Below are 17,351 nucleotides of genomic sequence, written 5' to 3' on the forward strand. Positions count from 1 at the left end.
CATCTTCCTGAATATTGTTCCCACCTCTAGATCACAAGGTCAATATTTATTGTCCAACCTTACTTACTAAATTGACTTGCCCGGCTACTTCAGAGGCAATTTCATTGTTCACCACATTGATAAGGGATTGGAGGCAGATAGAGAGCCAGATTGGGTAGGGAAAACAGAAATACACTGCACTAATATTTTTTCTACAGCTATTTTATTTTAACAGTATTAAAAATTAATAATTGGAATAGGCCTCTGGAATATTATGTAGTTCAGTAACAACCACAGCTATAGCTCCTTTGATGAACTGTGCAGGCAGTGACAATCAATTTTATAAAAGTCTAGGCCTTTGACAGTCTATTGAAGAATTATTGTAATATGCAGGATGCGGAAAGGTAGATGATAAAAAGTAACCAAAACTCGTGTGTTTTATTTAAAAAAGTGATTTCTTTCTGCATGATAGTGACAATAATTTGCATTTCTTCAGGACTTTTTCTGACGGAAGATGCCACATAAAAATGGACAATATTAAAGAAGTGGAGTGAAAGGGGCAAGTAGAGAGAACAGACACTGTCACTTGTGCAGACAGGAAAGTTGGGCCCTGAGGTAACAGATCTACGGACTAAGATTTAAAAGTTGTGGAGATGGAGACAGAGGCAAACAATTCTATGCACATAGAAGAAATCTGTACTAATGAACACGGGCATGAAGCATAAAGTCGAGGAGATTAAGAATAGATTTGCTCACAGGCAGTGTGTATAAATTACATATGAGAGAAAAGAAAATAACATAAATGATTCTGCTGATACTAGAAATCCAGACCAACATTCAGGAAATGCAAAAAGAGTGATACTGAAAGGCCCGGCTAAAAAGGATGTTTCATTAATAGGAGAGTCCTGGATCCAAAGGAACACCCTCAGAAGGGCAACCTTTGAGAACTGAGATGAGGAGGAATTTCTTCAGCCAGTGAGCGGTGAATCTGTGGAATTTGTTGCTGCAGAGAACTGGTGAAGACAAATCATTGGGTGTACTTAAGGCAGAGATTGATAGATTCTTGATTGTTAAGGGGAGAAGGGAAAAGGCAGGAGAATGGGGTTGAAAAAAAACAGCCATGATTAAGTGGCTGAGAAGTCCTGAGGGGTCAACTGGCCTGATTCTCATCCTATATCTTATGATGTAATAAACACAAGAGATTCTGCAGACTAGCAGATACAAAATTCTGGAGGAACTCAGCAGGTCAGGCAGCATCTATGGAGATGGCAGTCAACGTTCTGGGCTGAGACACTTCATTAGGATTTAGCAGTAATAATAATGGCCTGTTGAGTTCCTCCAGCTTTTTGTGTGTGTAGTGATGTGATTGAAAGTGTAAGCTGACTCAGGTTTTGCCTTTAGAAGAGGACTGAAACCATTGAGTTGTTCAGAGATGACAGACTAAACAATGGTATCAATAGCAATAGAGGGAGCAAGAAAGGGGAAGGTCCATAGGGTGGATAATACAGCTGAGGTCTGTGACAGTCTATTGCTGACAATCATTTCAGAGGAGTGAAAACCAAATTGAGAAAGGAGGGAGTCTTGAATAACAAAAAGAAAAATCTGTGCATGGATAAAAATATGTTCCAAATCTTCATAGGCTGAAAAAAAACTGGGAAGTAAGAAATGAGATATGGAAGGAAGGGGAGATTCAAAACCTTTCTACACTCTGCTTGTAAGCATTTAGCTTGTGAATTATCACACCACTTTGTCATGTGTCTTTTATCTAATGAAAATCAACATTTCTATAAATTGGATGGTAATATTTATTGCAGAGGAATTAGTATTGAAATTATCTTCATTGCAAATCAAATTAGATTGTGAAATGCAATGTACTGCAGGTTGTAAGAATGATGCCAGAGTTTGTATGTTCTGTATTTGGAAATGAATGGGTTGGCTCTGCCTTTAACAATTCAGTTATGTGTGGCATTGAAAGAGTTTTCTTACAATATTACTGTGCTACTACTGATTCCAGAGTTAGAGTCATACAATACAGAAAGAGGCCCTTCAGCCCAGTTCATCCATGCTAACTAAGAAGTCTATCTGACCTAGTCCCATTAGTTGCATTTGGTTCACATCCCTCCAGGCCTTTTCTATCCATGCCTAAATGTCCTCTAAAAATTGTAATTCTACCCACTTCTACAGCTTCCTCTAGCAGCTTGTTACAGATACCCACTACCCTCTACATGAAAAAGTCAACCACAGGTTCCTCTTAAATCTTAGCCCTCTCACCTTAAATCTATGCCCTAGGACCATAAGACCGAGGAGAAAAAGGCCCACTGAGTCTGCTACACCACTCAGCCATGACAAATTTATTTAATTATCTCTCTCAGTCCAATTCACCTGGCTTCTCCCCATAGACTTTGCAGAACCTATCAATTTCCACTTTAAATATACCCACTGACTGGTCCTCCCCCAGCCATCTGTGGCAATGAATTCCATCTGCTCCTCATCTCTGTCCTAAAACAATGTCCTCATAATCTGAGGCTGTACTTTCTGGTCCCTCATTTTAGGAAACATCCTCTCCATGGTCACTCTTTCTAGGCTTTTCAATATTCAATGAGATTCTCCACCCCCCCCCCCCCCCCAACCTCATTCTCCTAAACTCCAGTGAGTACAACCCCAGAGTAACTTGCATTAACCCTTTCATTCCCGGGATCTTTCTTGTGAACCTTCTTTAGATGGCAGCACATCTTTCCTTAGATTGTTACTGCCTGCTATGCCACTACTATTTAGGGTAGCAATGAAGGTCTTTCATCTCTGTCTGTCCTTGGCCATCTTCTCTACTGAGCCCCGCGCGTGGTTCAGGGTCCTCATTTCTGCCTCTATGGTACAGTGCCAAGTTGCCTTTGGTGTCCTGCATTCCCTCCGTCCTTCAGGATTCCAGTCTAGGCTTGCCATCTTGAGAAAAAAATTGTCATCACCCACTTTATCTATGTCTCTCAAGGATTTATGTACTTTTACAAGGTTACCCTTCAACCTGATACGGTCCAGGAATAATACCCTAGTCAGACTCACTGGGGAGTGTACAGAAGACAGAGTGTCATAGGTAGTAGTTTCAAGGAGGTTGTTGCAACAAAGTTTCAGTCAGGTTCATGGATAACTTAAAAAGAAATAATATAGGTGACTAGTTTGGAGAAGCATTATTTTATCCATTGGATGAGATTGATGTGAATCCGGTGCAGATCCCTCTCATTCCAAAAGAGGACTGGGATTGTGAAAATGTAATTTTAAAGGTCTGCAATCAAACAGCATATAATTTCAGAGGAAACTGGTATTTTTCACTTAATATTGTAAATAACTGGACTTGTAAAAAGTCTGTTAAAAATGTAGAGAATTGACCCGGGAACTTTGTGTGAGCTCACTGGCCATCGTGGGTTTACTTTGGATGCTCCATTGGATCAGCGTGGTCTCCGAGGAACTGCATCGGACACACTCCCTGCAAACTTAGACACCGGGGTACCTGACTGCTCCCTGATCTCCAACATCGGCCAATTGCAGCAGCTCGTACTTTACTCCCATAGCATGAAATCTCAAGGATCAACATTTACATCGATTGGGAATTTGCTGTGGTGTGTTGGCGCAACATGCAACGTAAAACAACATTCAGCAATGATAAGAAATAAAGAATTATATAAAGTTAGAGGTTAAAGTATGGATATGGAATAAAATGTACATAAATACACAAATACCAGCATGTATTTAAAATATAACCAACATTATAATATGTGCTTTAAAGTGTTTACAGTGCAGTGTTTCTTAGGGAACTATGTATGTCAAAGGCCTTATTAAAATCTAATTACACTACATCCACTCCACTATTTTACCTTTTACCACATGGTCAAGAGGAAATAAAACATTGAAAAGCTCTTTCATTTCAACTCTTTGACCCTATACTTATGAACATTTTTCATAGGTAAATCACAATGGATAATGACCTCACGTATAGTTCCTGAGTCAATTCTGTCAATCTTTTTAATGGATTCTTTGCAAGTCCAGTTATTTATTTTAACCCCTTTGAATAAAAAAAAATGATTCCCACTGAAATTAAGTGCAGCAACCGTGTTGTTTGGCTGTAGACTTTTAGAAATTGTATTGAAATGATCGGAGTTGTATTTTACAGAGAATGTTTAGAATGAAAGGGACCCAAACTGGATTCATATCAATCTGATCCAATTAATTGAATTCAAGGGATGTGAGATAGCGTTGCAGCTCTATAAAACCCTGGTTAGATCACAGTAGGAATATCATGTTCAGTTCAGGGTAGCCTTGTTTTAGGAAGGATTTCAAGATGGTGCAGAGGAGATTTACCAGGATGCTGCCTGGATTAGAGAGAATGTGTTATGAGGACACACTGAAAGGGCTAGGGCTTTTCTCTTTGGAGCAAAGGAGAATGGGAGGTGACATGATAGAGATGTACAAGTCGATAGGAGTGGACAGCCAGAGACAGTTTCCCAGGGCAGAAACTACTAGTATGATGGGGTATAATTTTAAGGTGAGTGGAGGAATGTAATTGGGAATATCCAGAGAGTGGTGAGTGGGAGAGGCAGATACATTAGGGATATTTAAAAAACCATTAGAAAAGCACATGGATGATAGAAAATGGAGGACTATGTAGGAGGGAAGGGTTAGATTGAGTGGGTTAAAAGGGTGGGCACAACATCTTGGGCCAAAGGACCCATACTGTGCTGTACTGTTCTACTGTTCTATGAATGAAATACCACTGTTCTAAACTAGTTACTTATTTATTTTTAAGTGAGGAAAATTGTGTGTGTATGTGTGTGTGTGTGTGTGTGTGTGTGTGTGTGTGTGTGTGTGTGTGTGTGTGTGTGTGTGTGTGTGTGTGTGTGTGTGTGTGTGTGTGTGTGTGTGTGTGTGTGTGTGTTGGGTTTACTGGACAAAAGTTAGATTCATTTAACTTTTCACAGGATTTCTTTCCATTAGTTGAGGAACAATGAATGCTGGAAGAGAATCTGTTGTGAGATCAGTCCATCAAATACAGTTGCAGAAGAGACATGAATTTGTTTCACATTTGCTTTTTATAAGACCATGAGGTATAGGAGCAGAATTAGTTGGCCCATTGAGTCTGCTCCACCATTTTATCATGGCTGATCCACTTTCCCTCTCAGCTTCAGTCTCCTGCCTTCTCCCTGTATCCCTTCTTGCCTGACCAATCAAGAATCTATCAATCTCTGCCTTAAGTATACATAAAGACTTGGCTTCCACAGCCACCTGTGGCAACAGATTCCACAGATTCACCATCCTCTGGCTAGAGAAATTCCTCATCGTCTCTGTTCTAAAAGGTTACCCCTCTATTTGGAGGCTGCGTCCTCTGGTCTTAGACACACCCACCGTAGAAAACATCCTCTCCACATCCACCTTGATAGGTTTCAATGAGGTCACCCCTAATTCTTCTGAATTCGAGTGAATACAGGCCCAGAGCCATCAAACCCTCTTCATATGAAGCCATTCAATCCTGGAATCATTTTGTGAATCTCCATTAAACCCACTCCAGTTTCAGCACATCCTTTTTAAGATAAGGGACACAAAACTGCTCACACTACTCCAAGTCGGGCCTCACCAGTGTTTCAACATTACATCTTTGCTCTTATATTCTGGTCCTCTTGAAATGAATGCTAATGTTGCATTTTCCTTCCGAACCACAGCCTCAACCTGCAAATTAACCTTCGAGGAATCCTGCACAAGGACTCCCATGTCCCTTTGCACATCAGGTTTTAGTATTTTCTCTCCATTTAAAAATAGTCTATCTTTTCATTTTGTTTACCGAAGTGCATGACCATACATTTACCAACACTGTATTCCGTCTGCCATTTCTTTGTCCATTCTCCTAATATGTCTAAGTCCTTCTGTAACCTCTCCCTCAAAACTACCTACCCCTCCACCTATCTTCATATCATCTGCAAACTTTGCAATAAAACAATCAATTCCATCATCCAAATCATTGACATATAACGAAAAATAATTGGTTCTGACACAGACCCCCGTGGAATACCATTAGTCATTAGTAGCCAGCCTGAAAAGGCTCCCTTTATTCCCATTCTTTGCCTCTTGCCAATCAGCCACTGCTTTATCAATGCTAGAATTTTTCCTGTAATACCGTGAGCTCATAGCTCGTTTAAGATGCCTCATGTGTGGCACCTTGTCGAAGGTCTTCTGAAAATCTAGATATAAGACATCAATCGATCCTTCTTTGTCAATTCTGCTTGGTATTTCTTCAAATAATCCAACAGATTTGTCAGGCAAGATTTTCCCTTGAGAAAATCATGTGCCTTCAAGTTCCCTAAGACCTCATCCTTAATAATCGACTCCAACATCTTTCCACCAATCAGAATAACTGGCCTAAAATTTCCTTTCTTCTGCCCCTCTCCCATCTTGAAGAGTGGAGTGACATTTGACATTTTCCCATCTTCCGTAACCATTTCAGAATCTAGTGATTCTCGAAAAATCATTGCTACTGCCTCCACGATCTCTTCAGCCACCTCTGCTAGTGTTTTCCACAGTGAAGCAAAATAGTTATTCAGTTCATCCATCATTTCATTGTCCCCCTTTCCTACCTCTCCAGCATTATTTTCCAGCAGTCCAATATGCACTCTTGCCTCTCTTTTACACTTTATGTATCTGATGAACCTCCGGCATCCTCTTTAATATTATTGGCTAGCTTACTTTTGTATCTCATCTTTACCTTCTTAATGACTTTTTTAGTTGCCTTCTTTCAGTTTTTAAAAGCTTCCCAATCCTCTAACTTTGCACTATTTTTTGCTCTATTATATGCCCTCTCTTTGGCTTTTATTTTGGCTTTGACTTCTCTGGTTAGCCACAGTTGTGTCATCTTTCCTTGAGAATACTTCTTCCTCTTTGGGACATATATATCCTATGCCTTCCAGAATTGATTCCAGAAATTCCAGCCATTGGTGCTCTGCCATCATCCCTGCCAGTGTTCTTTCCCAATCAATTCTGACCACCTCCTCTCTCATGCCTCTCATGCTCTCATGCCTTTACTCCTCAGTAATACTGATACATCTGACTTTAGCTTCTCCTTCTCAAACTTCATGATGAATTTGATCATATTATGATCACTTTCACCTAAGGATTCTTTAACCTTCAGCTCTCCAATCAATTCTGGTTCATTGCACAATACTCAATCCAGAATCGCTGATCCTCTTGTGGGATCAATTGTGATTTGCTCTAAAAAGCCATCTCATTGGCACTCTAGAAACTCCCCCTCCTGTAATCCAGCACCAACCTGATTTTCCCAATCTACCTGTATATTGAATCCCCCATGACTATTGTAACATTGCCCTTTTGGCACGCATTTTGTATCTCCCATTGCAATTTGTAGGCCATATCCTTACCACTGTTTGGTAGTAAAGGTCTTTTTACCCTTGCAGTTGCTTAGCTCTATCCACAATGATTCAACACCTTCCACTCTGTCACCTCATTCTAATGATTAGATTTCATTTTTTATCAACAGAGCAATGCCAGCCCCTCTGCCTTCCTGCCTATCCTTGTGATACAATATGTATTTTTGGAGATTAACCCCTCAGCTATAATCTTTCAGTCATGATTCTATGATGCCTACATCATACCTGCCAATCTGCAACTGTGAAGTGTTGAGATGTTTTGTTCAGATATTAGTGCAAAACAACTTCATGTTTTACTGATTATAATCATAATTTGACCTTGGTGACATCATGGAAGGGCACCAAAGATTTGAAACATATAGATTACATTTTAAGGCAAAACTGGGCAGGAAAATAGAAAGGGAGAAGCAGATCACTTTTAGGACATGGACATTATTATAGACATTCCACCAGTAAGCATCACTATTATTATTAACTGAAACAAAGGGATTGATACTTACAATTGATTTAAAGATCAAAATAACAATTGCACATATTATTTCTCCAATGAAAATCATTGATATAGCTATGAAGTACTGCAGGTTAAAAAGAGAAAAATGTTAATTTTACATAATTTTATTGCTCTTTAACAGTTTACTATTTTATAAATAACTTGCTTACAAGCCATTATTCCAACACAAAATGGAGACGCAGATTCATCTCTTGTACTTCTGAGCTGGAAGAAATATTTGGATGGATAAAAGAGCACTAAGGAAGTTCATTACAGATGAAGGGTCTCGAATGGAAACTTTGTATGTCCATTTCCCCCCACAGATGCTGCTCAACCCACTAAGGTTGCTCTTTGCTTAGATTCCAGTATCTGCAGACTCTTGTATCATCACAATAACGGGCAGTATGGCAGTTTAGAGGTTAGTGTAACATTACAGCACCAGTGAGCTGTGTTCAATTCCCACTGTTATTGTAACATTGAATCTGTATCTGTAAGAATCTGTACATTCTCCCCATGCCCATGTGGGTTTCCTCTGGGTGCTCAGGTTTTTTCCCACATTCCAAAGGCGTACAGGTAGATGGTTATTTGGTCATGTGAGTGTAATTGGGCAGTGCCAGGCCTGTTGGGCCAGAAGAGTCTGTTACCGTTCTGTATCTCTGAAAACAATAAAGAGTAAGGAAGGAAGTGAAAGCATTTTGCAACATTTGCGATGAGATATTTTTCATAACAGCTACTTAGTAAAGTGATACTCAAGGTGTTCAGGTATATTTCTATAACATCTGAGAGGCTCTTGGCACGTGAGAGGGGAGATTATACACTCCATGGCCACTTTATTAAGTACAGGAGTGGAACCTGGTGTGGCCTTCTGCTGCTGTAGTCCATCCACATCAAGCTTCACCATGTTGTATGTTCAGAGATGCTCTTCTGCACACCACTGTTGTAATGTGCAGTTATTTGAGTTATTGCTGCCTTCCTGTCAGCTTGAACCAGTCTGGCCATTCTCCTCTGGTCTTCCTCATTAACAAGGCATCTTCACCCACAGAATTATCACTCACTGTTTCTTGTTCTTCACAGCATTCTCTGTAAATCTAGAGGCTGTTGTGCACAACAGTCCCAGGAGATCATCAGTTTCTGAGATACGCAAACCACACCTCTGGCACCAACAATTGTTCCTCAGTCAAAGTGACTTAGACCTCTTGACCATGTCTGCATGCTTTTATGCATTGAGTTGCTGCCACGTGATTGATTGATTATAAATTTGCATTGACAACCAGAAGTACAGGTGTAACTAATAAAATGTATTTCAAAGGAAATTTATGACCTAAGTATGTATGTGCTACCATTTATTACCTTTTAGATTCATTTCCTTGCAGGCACTTGAAAGGAAAAAGTAATATAATAGAATTTATGAAAAACTATATGTGAACAGACATAGACTGATAAACAACCAACGTGGAGAAGAAGACAAACTGTGCAATATAAAACATGACTGGCAAACCTTGAAAGTGACCTCCAGATCATAGAATCAGATTCGTAATGATTGATGTTATCCATGCTGGTTCAGGAGCCTGACGGTTGTGGGGTAATAACTGTTCCTGGACCTTATGCTGTGGGGCCTAAGGTTTCTGTGCCTCCTGCCTAATTCTTTAATATTTCTGGTAACAAACAAGGTCCAGGGAGAGGGCACAGAAGGGAGTTATGCCTGTATACAAAGAGGAAGGTGACATTACTGCTGGTAATTGGACCAGAGATATATGACATACTAGTGAGTCACAACCTACGGATGAAATTTCTTCTTTTAAACCTTGTCCAAAGCTTGCACACAAGGATAAGAGATGACTTGATACAGAAATATAAGATTAAAAGAGACATCGATAAAATGGACAGGCCGTGCCCTTTGCCCAAGGCAGCAAGGCTAATTCCAGAGGAGATGTAAGAAGTAAGTTTTTTTTACACTGAGATTGGTAAGTGCCTGTAATGCTTTGCTGGGTGTGGTGATAGAGATTAATACAGTAGGGACATTTAAGAGACTCTTAGGCAGGCATATGGATGTAAGAAAAGTGTGGGATTATGGACTGCGTGGGAGGAAGGGTTGGATTGATCAGGGAGTACGTTCAAAGGCTGGTAGAATATGGTGGGCTGAAGAGCCTGTACTCTTCTCATTTCTCTGTTGTGACCTACAATCCAGTGTCTTCTGAGATTTGAAAGCCACAGATCCGTCACGTCCAACCATGGATCAGCGGAAGTGGTCAGTTGGTAGGCCATCAGGTTAATGGTTCTGGCAGAGCAGAGCAATTCCCAAACCTGTTGGGGGTTAGGAGCTGGGATACCATGCTGGCTGAAGGAAGCATTCAGGGGAAATGATCCAGTGTAGGGCAATTGGCAGTGCTTGCTTGACTATCATTCTGAAGTTCAGGGGTCAGACAAGCTTGACACATCACCCTTGAAGCACAGTGAAAAACCCTTGGGTTATGAAGGCAGGACAGGTGGAAACTGCTCTTATGGCCATGACAGAGGGTTGCTTCACAGACTGCTGCAAGCACTGAGCATCCATAAAATGTAAAGGGATTATTTATTAGTGTGGACACAGACCTCCAGCACTTTGGTGTTTACAGGGCACAGCCTCAGAATACAAGGACATTCTGATAAAACACATAGAAGGTGGGATATCCTTAGCCATTGGATGGGAATCTGTGGAGTTCATTTCCATAGATGGATGCGGAGGCTAAATCATCGGTAAAAGGTTAAAATGTTCTTACTTTTTGTTAAAATAGTGGTGTGCTTGATGCAGCAGCCTCTCCGTGTCCAATAAGTGGTGCAAATGCTTTTCTTAAGCGTTTTCCTTATTAGCTATTGGACATTAGTAGTACAAAAACCACAAATCCACTTCATTGGTAAGACCAATGGTGGGGGAAGCTGGGTGGCCTCAATTCTTGCGTGGACAATATGCTCACGTGTGGCGTCAACTGTTACAGCTACCCGGTGAGGAGAACAGAGACATGGTGGGTATACTGATTGGGAGTTGGCCCCTGCAAGCTGGCTTCCCCATCAGTACTCTCTCCAGTGTTCGCCCTGGAAGATACCCTGTATTGCCTTCATCTGTGGTTGACCCAGCTCGAAATGAGGAACTGCTGCGTACTTGTTCTTGCAGAAACATGGCTCTAGGACAACATCCATGTACCATCAATCTTCAGGCCATCACTCAGGGACTTGTAATAATGTTATTCTGTGACTGTATGTGCTGTCATAACTTCATGTACTGCTTTGCACCTTGGCCCCAGTTTCACTTAGCTGTATACATGTATATGGTTGAATGACAATAAACTTGATCTTCAACTTGGACTTTATTAGTAAGGGTATCAAAAGTTACGGGAAGAAGGCAGCAGATTGGGATAGAGAGGGATGATATATCAGTCATGATGAAATGGGCTGGGCTGAATGGCCAATTTCTACTATGTCATATGGGTCATAGCAGTTGTACAGTGTGACTCCATTGAAAAGTTGGTAGTACTCTCTTAGGGCTGAAACCTGACAAGTTGCAACATCTTGGGGAAGTGCTGTGCAGAGGGCAGAGTGTGAACATGCTGATATCTGTTAGAGATGGGGAATTACTGTTCACAAGACACTGCACTAAAGATAGATGGTCATGCCTGGCGTTGGTACAACACCCGAGGTTCAGTAGTTTTTTGGGTTGTACAAGAACCTGTTCACCAATTTGAACTATGGCATCGTTGGGTATGTGGGGTACACGCACACCTATCCGGGAGTCAAAGCCATTTATTGTTGACTGAGTTTAGTTTATGTCTAAGCTGCAGAGGAATGAGGAGTTGCAAAAGTTATAAATGAATGGGATACTGTTGGAGATCTAGCTCAGTGATTGGACTACCCCTCTGGTTGTGGTTACCAAGGTCACCTGAACCTTGATTCACTAAGTTGTGGTTAACTGTAGAGGACACCTGTGGAATGACGGAGTCATCTTTGTGGTAAAAGAAGATCTGGAGATTAACTGAATCTATAAATGATTGAGTTGATAACTGTGTATATACAGTGTACTTCTGTAAATAATCCCTAAAAATATAATAGTAGTGGTTGTGTGATCGCCCGAGTCGAGTACAATGCTCTCCTAAGGATTTGTCTATTGGTGGCTGTGGAAGCTGATACAGGATCCACACATTTTGGTGCAGTGTTGGAAAGAGGAACTGGTGGCTGTGGTTAGTGGTTGAGTCTCTCCTTTTGCAGCTGCTGCTTGTTCTTGGAGGCACAGCGGAGATTTCAATAGTTTCAACTGGTACATTTAAAGTCGGAGAAAAGTATACAATATACATCCCGAAATTCTTTTTCTTCACAAACATCCACGAAAACAGAGGAGTGCCTCAAAGAATGACTGACAGTTAAATGGTAGAACCCCAAAGGCCCCCAGCTTCTCCCTCCGTGCACAGGCAGATATAGAAATAGAGCTGTTTCTGAAGATGCAAGAAGAGTCGTTGTTAGGTGCCATCGTCCTAAGCTCTGCCCTCCGATCTGATGTAGCACTGTTCCCTCTCGGACATATTTCATCCAGTTGTATCTATTGAGTGAAATATCTTCCCAGTTGTTAGATGTCATGCAGAATTTCCTCAGGCTGGTTTTGATGTTATCTTTGAAGCGATTCCTTGCCCATTAGGAGTTTTCTGACCTTCCTTCAGCTGGGAGAAAAGGATCTGTTTGGGGAGTTAGGCACTCAGATAACGTGACCTATCCATCGGAATTGGTGTTGCTTTATCACAGTGGAAATGCTGCTCATGTTGGTCTCATGTGCTCGTGTGAGTGACCTTCTAGCTGGTGCTCAAAATCTTCTGGCAAAACAGTACAACTGTGGCTGAGAAGAGAAGTTAAAGCTAATATAAAAGCAAAAGAGAGGGCATACAACAAAGCAAAAGTTAGTGGGAAGACAGAGGATTGGGAAACCTACAGAGAGCAACTAAAAGAATCATTAGGAGGGAAACGATAAAATATGAAAGCAAGCTAGCAAGCAATATCAAAGTGGATAGTAAAAGCTTTTCGAAGTATGTAAAAAATAAAACAGAGATGAGAGTGGATATAGTACCTCTAGAAAATGAGGCGGAGAAATAATTACAGGGGCAAAGGAGGTGGCAGATGAACTGAGTGAGTATTTTGCATCAGTCCTCACTGTGGAAGACAGTAGCAGTGTGCCAGATGTTGAAGGGTGCGAGGGAAGAGAAGTGGGCACAGTTACTGTTACAAGGGTGAAGGTACTCAAAAAACTGAAAAACTTAATGGTACATAAGTCACTCTGACCACATGAACTGCACCCGAGGGTTCTGAGAGAGGTATCAGTAGAGATGGTGGAGGCATTAGTAAAGGTCTTTCAAAAGTCATTGGACTGGCAAGGTGCTAGAGGACTGGAAAATTGCAAGTGTCACTCCACTCTTTAAGAAAAGAGGAAGGCAGTAGAAAGGAAATTATAGAATCAGTTAGCCTGACCTCAGTGGTTGGGAAGATGTTGGAATCAATTGTAAAAGATGAGGTTATGGAGTACTTGATGACACAGGACAAGATAGGACAAAGTCAACATGGTATCCTTCAGGGAAAATCCTGCCTGTTGAGCCTGTTGGAATTCTTTGAGGAGATTACAAGTAGGATAGATAAAGGGAATGCAGTGGATGTTATGTTTTTGGACTTTCAGAGGGTTTTTAACAAGGTGTCACACACAAGGCTGCTTACCAAGTTAAGAGCCCATGGTATTACATGAAAGTTACATGGTTATTGCATTGGCTGATTGATGAGAGACAGTGAGTGGGAATAAAAGGATCCTTGTCTGGTTGGCTGCCAGTGACTGGTGGTGTTCCGCAGGGATTGGTGTTGGGACTGCTTCTTTTTATGTATATCAATGATTTAGATGATGAAAAAGATGGCTTTGTTGCCAAGTTTGCAGATGACATGAAGATTGGTGGAGGGACAGGTAGTGTTGAGGAAACAGGCAGGATGCAGAAGGACTTAGACAGATTAGGAGAATGGGCAAGAAAGTGGCAAATGAGATACAATGTTGGAAAATGTCTGGTCATGCACCTTGGCAGTAGAAAAAAATGTGTAGATTATGTTCTAAACAGGGAGAAAATCCAAAAATCTGAGCTGGAAAGGGACTTGGGAGTCCTTGTGCAGAATACCCTAAAGGTTACCTTGCAGGTTGAGTTGGTGGTGAGGAAGGCAAATGCAATGTTAGCATTCATTTCAAGAGGTCTAGAATATAAGAGCAGGGATGTGATACTGAGGCTTTATAAACCACTCATGAAGCCTCTGCTTGAGTATTGTGAACAGTTTTGGGTTCCCCATTTTGAGAAAAGATGTGCTGGCATTGGAAAGGGTTCACAGGGGGTTCACAAGGATGATTCTGGGAATGAAAGGGTTAACATATGAGGAGTGTTTGATGGCTCTGGGTCTGTACTCGCTGGAATTCAGAAAGATGGGGGGGCGGGGTCTCATTGAAACCTATCGAATGTTGAAAAGCCTAGACAGTAGATGTGGAAAGGATGTTTCCCATAGTGGAAGAGAGCACAGCCTCAGGATAGAAGGGAATTCATTTAAAACAGAGATGCAGAGAAATTTCTTTAGCCAGAAGGTGGTGAATTTGTGGAACAGGCAATTGTGGAGGCCAGATCGTTGGATGTATTTAAAGTGGAGATTGAAAGGTTCCTGATTAGATACGGCATCAAAGGTTACGGGGAGAAGGCAGGGGAGTGGGGTGAGGAGGTGAAATAAGGGTTGGCCATGATGGAATGGTGGAGCAGACTTGATGGGCTGAATGGCTAATTTCTGTTCCTATGTCTTATGGTATTGTTCCAGGGCTTTCAGGTGCCTGCTGTAGGTGGTCCAAGACTTTGCTCCATACAGTAATGTATGAACGATGATGGCTCTATAAACCAGAAGTTTTGTTTGGATCTATAGGATGTGGTCTTTAAAACCGCTTTTACTAAAACTGAATATGAATGTTATCACTATAATTGGTAGCTTGAATGGCAGCCCAGAAACAAAATCTGTTATCTAATGTGGCTAAGAGGACACCCGAACAAACTTCAGGATACAAGTTTAAACACAAGGAGGCTTTCCGTGACCCTATAGTAAACCAGCCCGAGCATATTTGTTTACAACTTGACGTTTCAGTTAAAGGAGCATTGGATGAGTCTTTATAAAATAACACATTAGCAGAAATAGGAGAACAAGCTGGAAATATTTAGTAGGTCAGGCTGCATCTGTGGAGAGGAGAAACAGAATGAAAATTTCAGATCAAAGACCTTTCATCAGAACAAGGAATTTGTTTTTCTCTCCATTAGTGAGATCTAACCACTTTTTATTAATTCCATTTTTATTTCAGATTTCCATCAATGGGAGCTTTTGTCCTTTATGATTAACCCTTTTCATGATTAGTTTGGTTATATCTAATCAAAACTTAGCAATATTGTTTTTCACTGGCTCACACGCATAGTTTCACAGATCTGGCATGCAATTCCCTGCCACAAGTTAAGAAGTTTATCATCTCTGAAAGACTAGACTGCTTGGGATCCAAGGACTTCATTGCAGGCCAGACATGGTAAAACTACTTCAGTTTCAAAATCTCTCCTTGCAACAATATCATCAGTCTTGGCTCAGAACGTTGAGTCTTTATGCGTGTGGTATCGTCTCCGAAGATCAATCCTGGGCTCAACCTATTGATGCAATTGCAAAGAAGGCACACCAGCATCTATATTTCATTAGGAGTTTGCGATTTGGTATTTTCATCAAATTTCTACAGAGAGCATTCTAACTGGTTGAATCATCATTTGGTATGGAGGGGCCACTACACAGGATCAGAAAAAGTTACAAACTCAGCCAGCTCCAATATGGGCACTAGCCTCCCCAGCATCGAGGACAATGCAAACATGTATAATATAAAAGCAACAAATTTCACGACATATGCTAATGATATATAAAATAATACTGATTCTGGATTTCTAGCTTCTGCAGAATGTCTCATGAATATGATTAACTTACTATCATCAAAAGTACTTTGCTCTCCTTGATGGTACCACAGCAGCCAAAGATGCCAAACAGTGCGAGGAAGCACCCCCCTATAATACAGAAGTAGCCGACGTTCAGCATATGTCCTGCACGTGATCCCAGAATTTGTAGGATAGCATCACCGTGCACTTTTATCCAGACACCAAATCCAAGAAGTACTAAACCAGCCACCTAGAAAGAAAAATTTCAATATCATAGCCTTATCCATCACAGTAGCTTCTGTGCGTAGTCTTTTTGCATCAGTTCATTTTGCTGTATGTTTATAGAGACTAGAGTACCCTCTGATTTCATACGTCAGTTTTTGATGTTGCACCACCAAGCATACAGAAGCTTTAAAAACACATAGAACATAAAAGCTTGTTCTATGTGTACAGTAAGACCCTTTGGCCCATAACGTTGTGCCAAAATTTAAACCTGCACTATTGTTAATCTCAACCTTCTCCCCCTAAATAGCCCTTCATTTTTCTATCATCATATGCCTATCTAAGAGTTTCTTAACTGCCCCTAATGAATCTGCTTCTATCTCCACCCCGACAGGGCTCTCCATGAACTCGACACTCTCTGCATAAAGAATTTACTTCTGACGTCCACCCCCTACTCTTTCCTCCAATCACCTTAAAATTATGCCTGCTGCTTATGTTTGAGATTGGAGCTTATTAGCTTAAGATAACTGAGAGAAATTCTGTTCCTAGATTCTGTTGTTTCAGTTCGCTTTTCTAAACAACATCGGAACTCACTGGCAAACCAACGATAGGTTTAGAACATGTGCCTGTGCTCTCAAAGAAATGGGATTAGATCACCCCTTCATTATGCAAGCAGGTCGAAGACGTTCATTAGTCTTGACTGGCCTCAGAGCTGTAGTTACCACTCAGACAGCGAATGCCTCTCACCATACTCTACTCTTGGCTTCACAGATTTAATTTCATCGCACATTTGGAGAAGTCTTCTTTGATTTAAAAATAAGCTAGTAAAATTTAATATGCAAATATCATGTTAAAATCAATAAAAAACAAGTTATGATTAAAATATGCCTACAAAATTATATGGGATCTACATTCACAGATGTAAAAACTAATCTGATGTAAAAATTAATATAAATTAATTAATTTACATTCACAGATGTAAAAATCAATCCAAATTAGTTTTAATTATCATTAGCTGCATGCCATTTGAGTATGTAAAGTTTTTCCATCAGCTCTGTAATAAATTAAAAGGTGTCTAAGATATTCTACCTGACAGACGTTGTTAGGTTTTTCTTACATTAAGGAACAACTCTATTAAACCAGTACTTGGAAAACAGGTCTGGAATGTTAATAATTAGATTGTAATTCAGACGATAGCTGATGTATGAATACTATTGAGAATATTGTGATAAATAAAAGAATGCCTTTTTTTAACCCATTCAC

At 40.6% G+C, this 17,351-nt stretch overlaps 1 protein-coding gene across 1 annotated transcript in view; it reads right to left on the minus strand.

The window, feature by feature from the left end:
- Positions 1-17,351, minus strand: part of LOC132405911 (tetraspanin-16-like) — a 36,918-nt gene that overhangs the window by 6,651 nt on the left and 12,916 nt on the right. The window contains exons 2-3 of the mRNA XM_059990890.1: positions 15,919-16,116; positions 7,901-7,975 (exon numbers count right to left, since the gene is read on the minus strand). Of these exons, the coding sequence (XP_059846873.1) occupies positions 7,901-7,975; positions 15,919-16,116 (273 nt within the window). The remainder of the gene's footprint in view (positions 1-7,900; positions 7,976-15,918; positions 16,117-17,351) is intronic.

This window comes from Hypanus sabinus, chromosome 16 (assembly GCF_030144855.1).
Source record: "Hypanus sabinus isolate sHypSab1 chromosome 16, sHypSab1.hap1, whole genome shotgun sequence".
In the NCBI taxonomy this organism is placed as follows: Eukaryota; Metazoa; Chordata; class Chondrichthyes; order Myliobatiformes; family Dasyatidae; genus Hypanus; species Hypanus sabinus.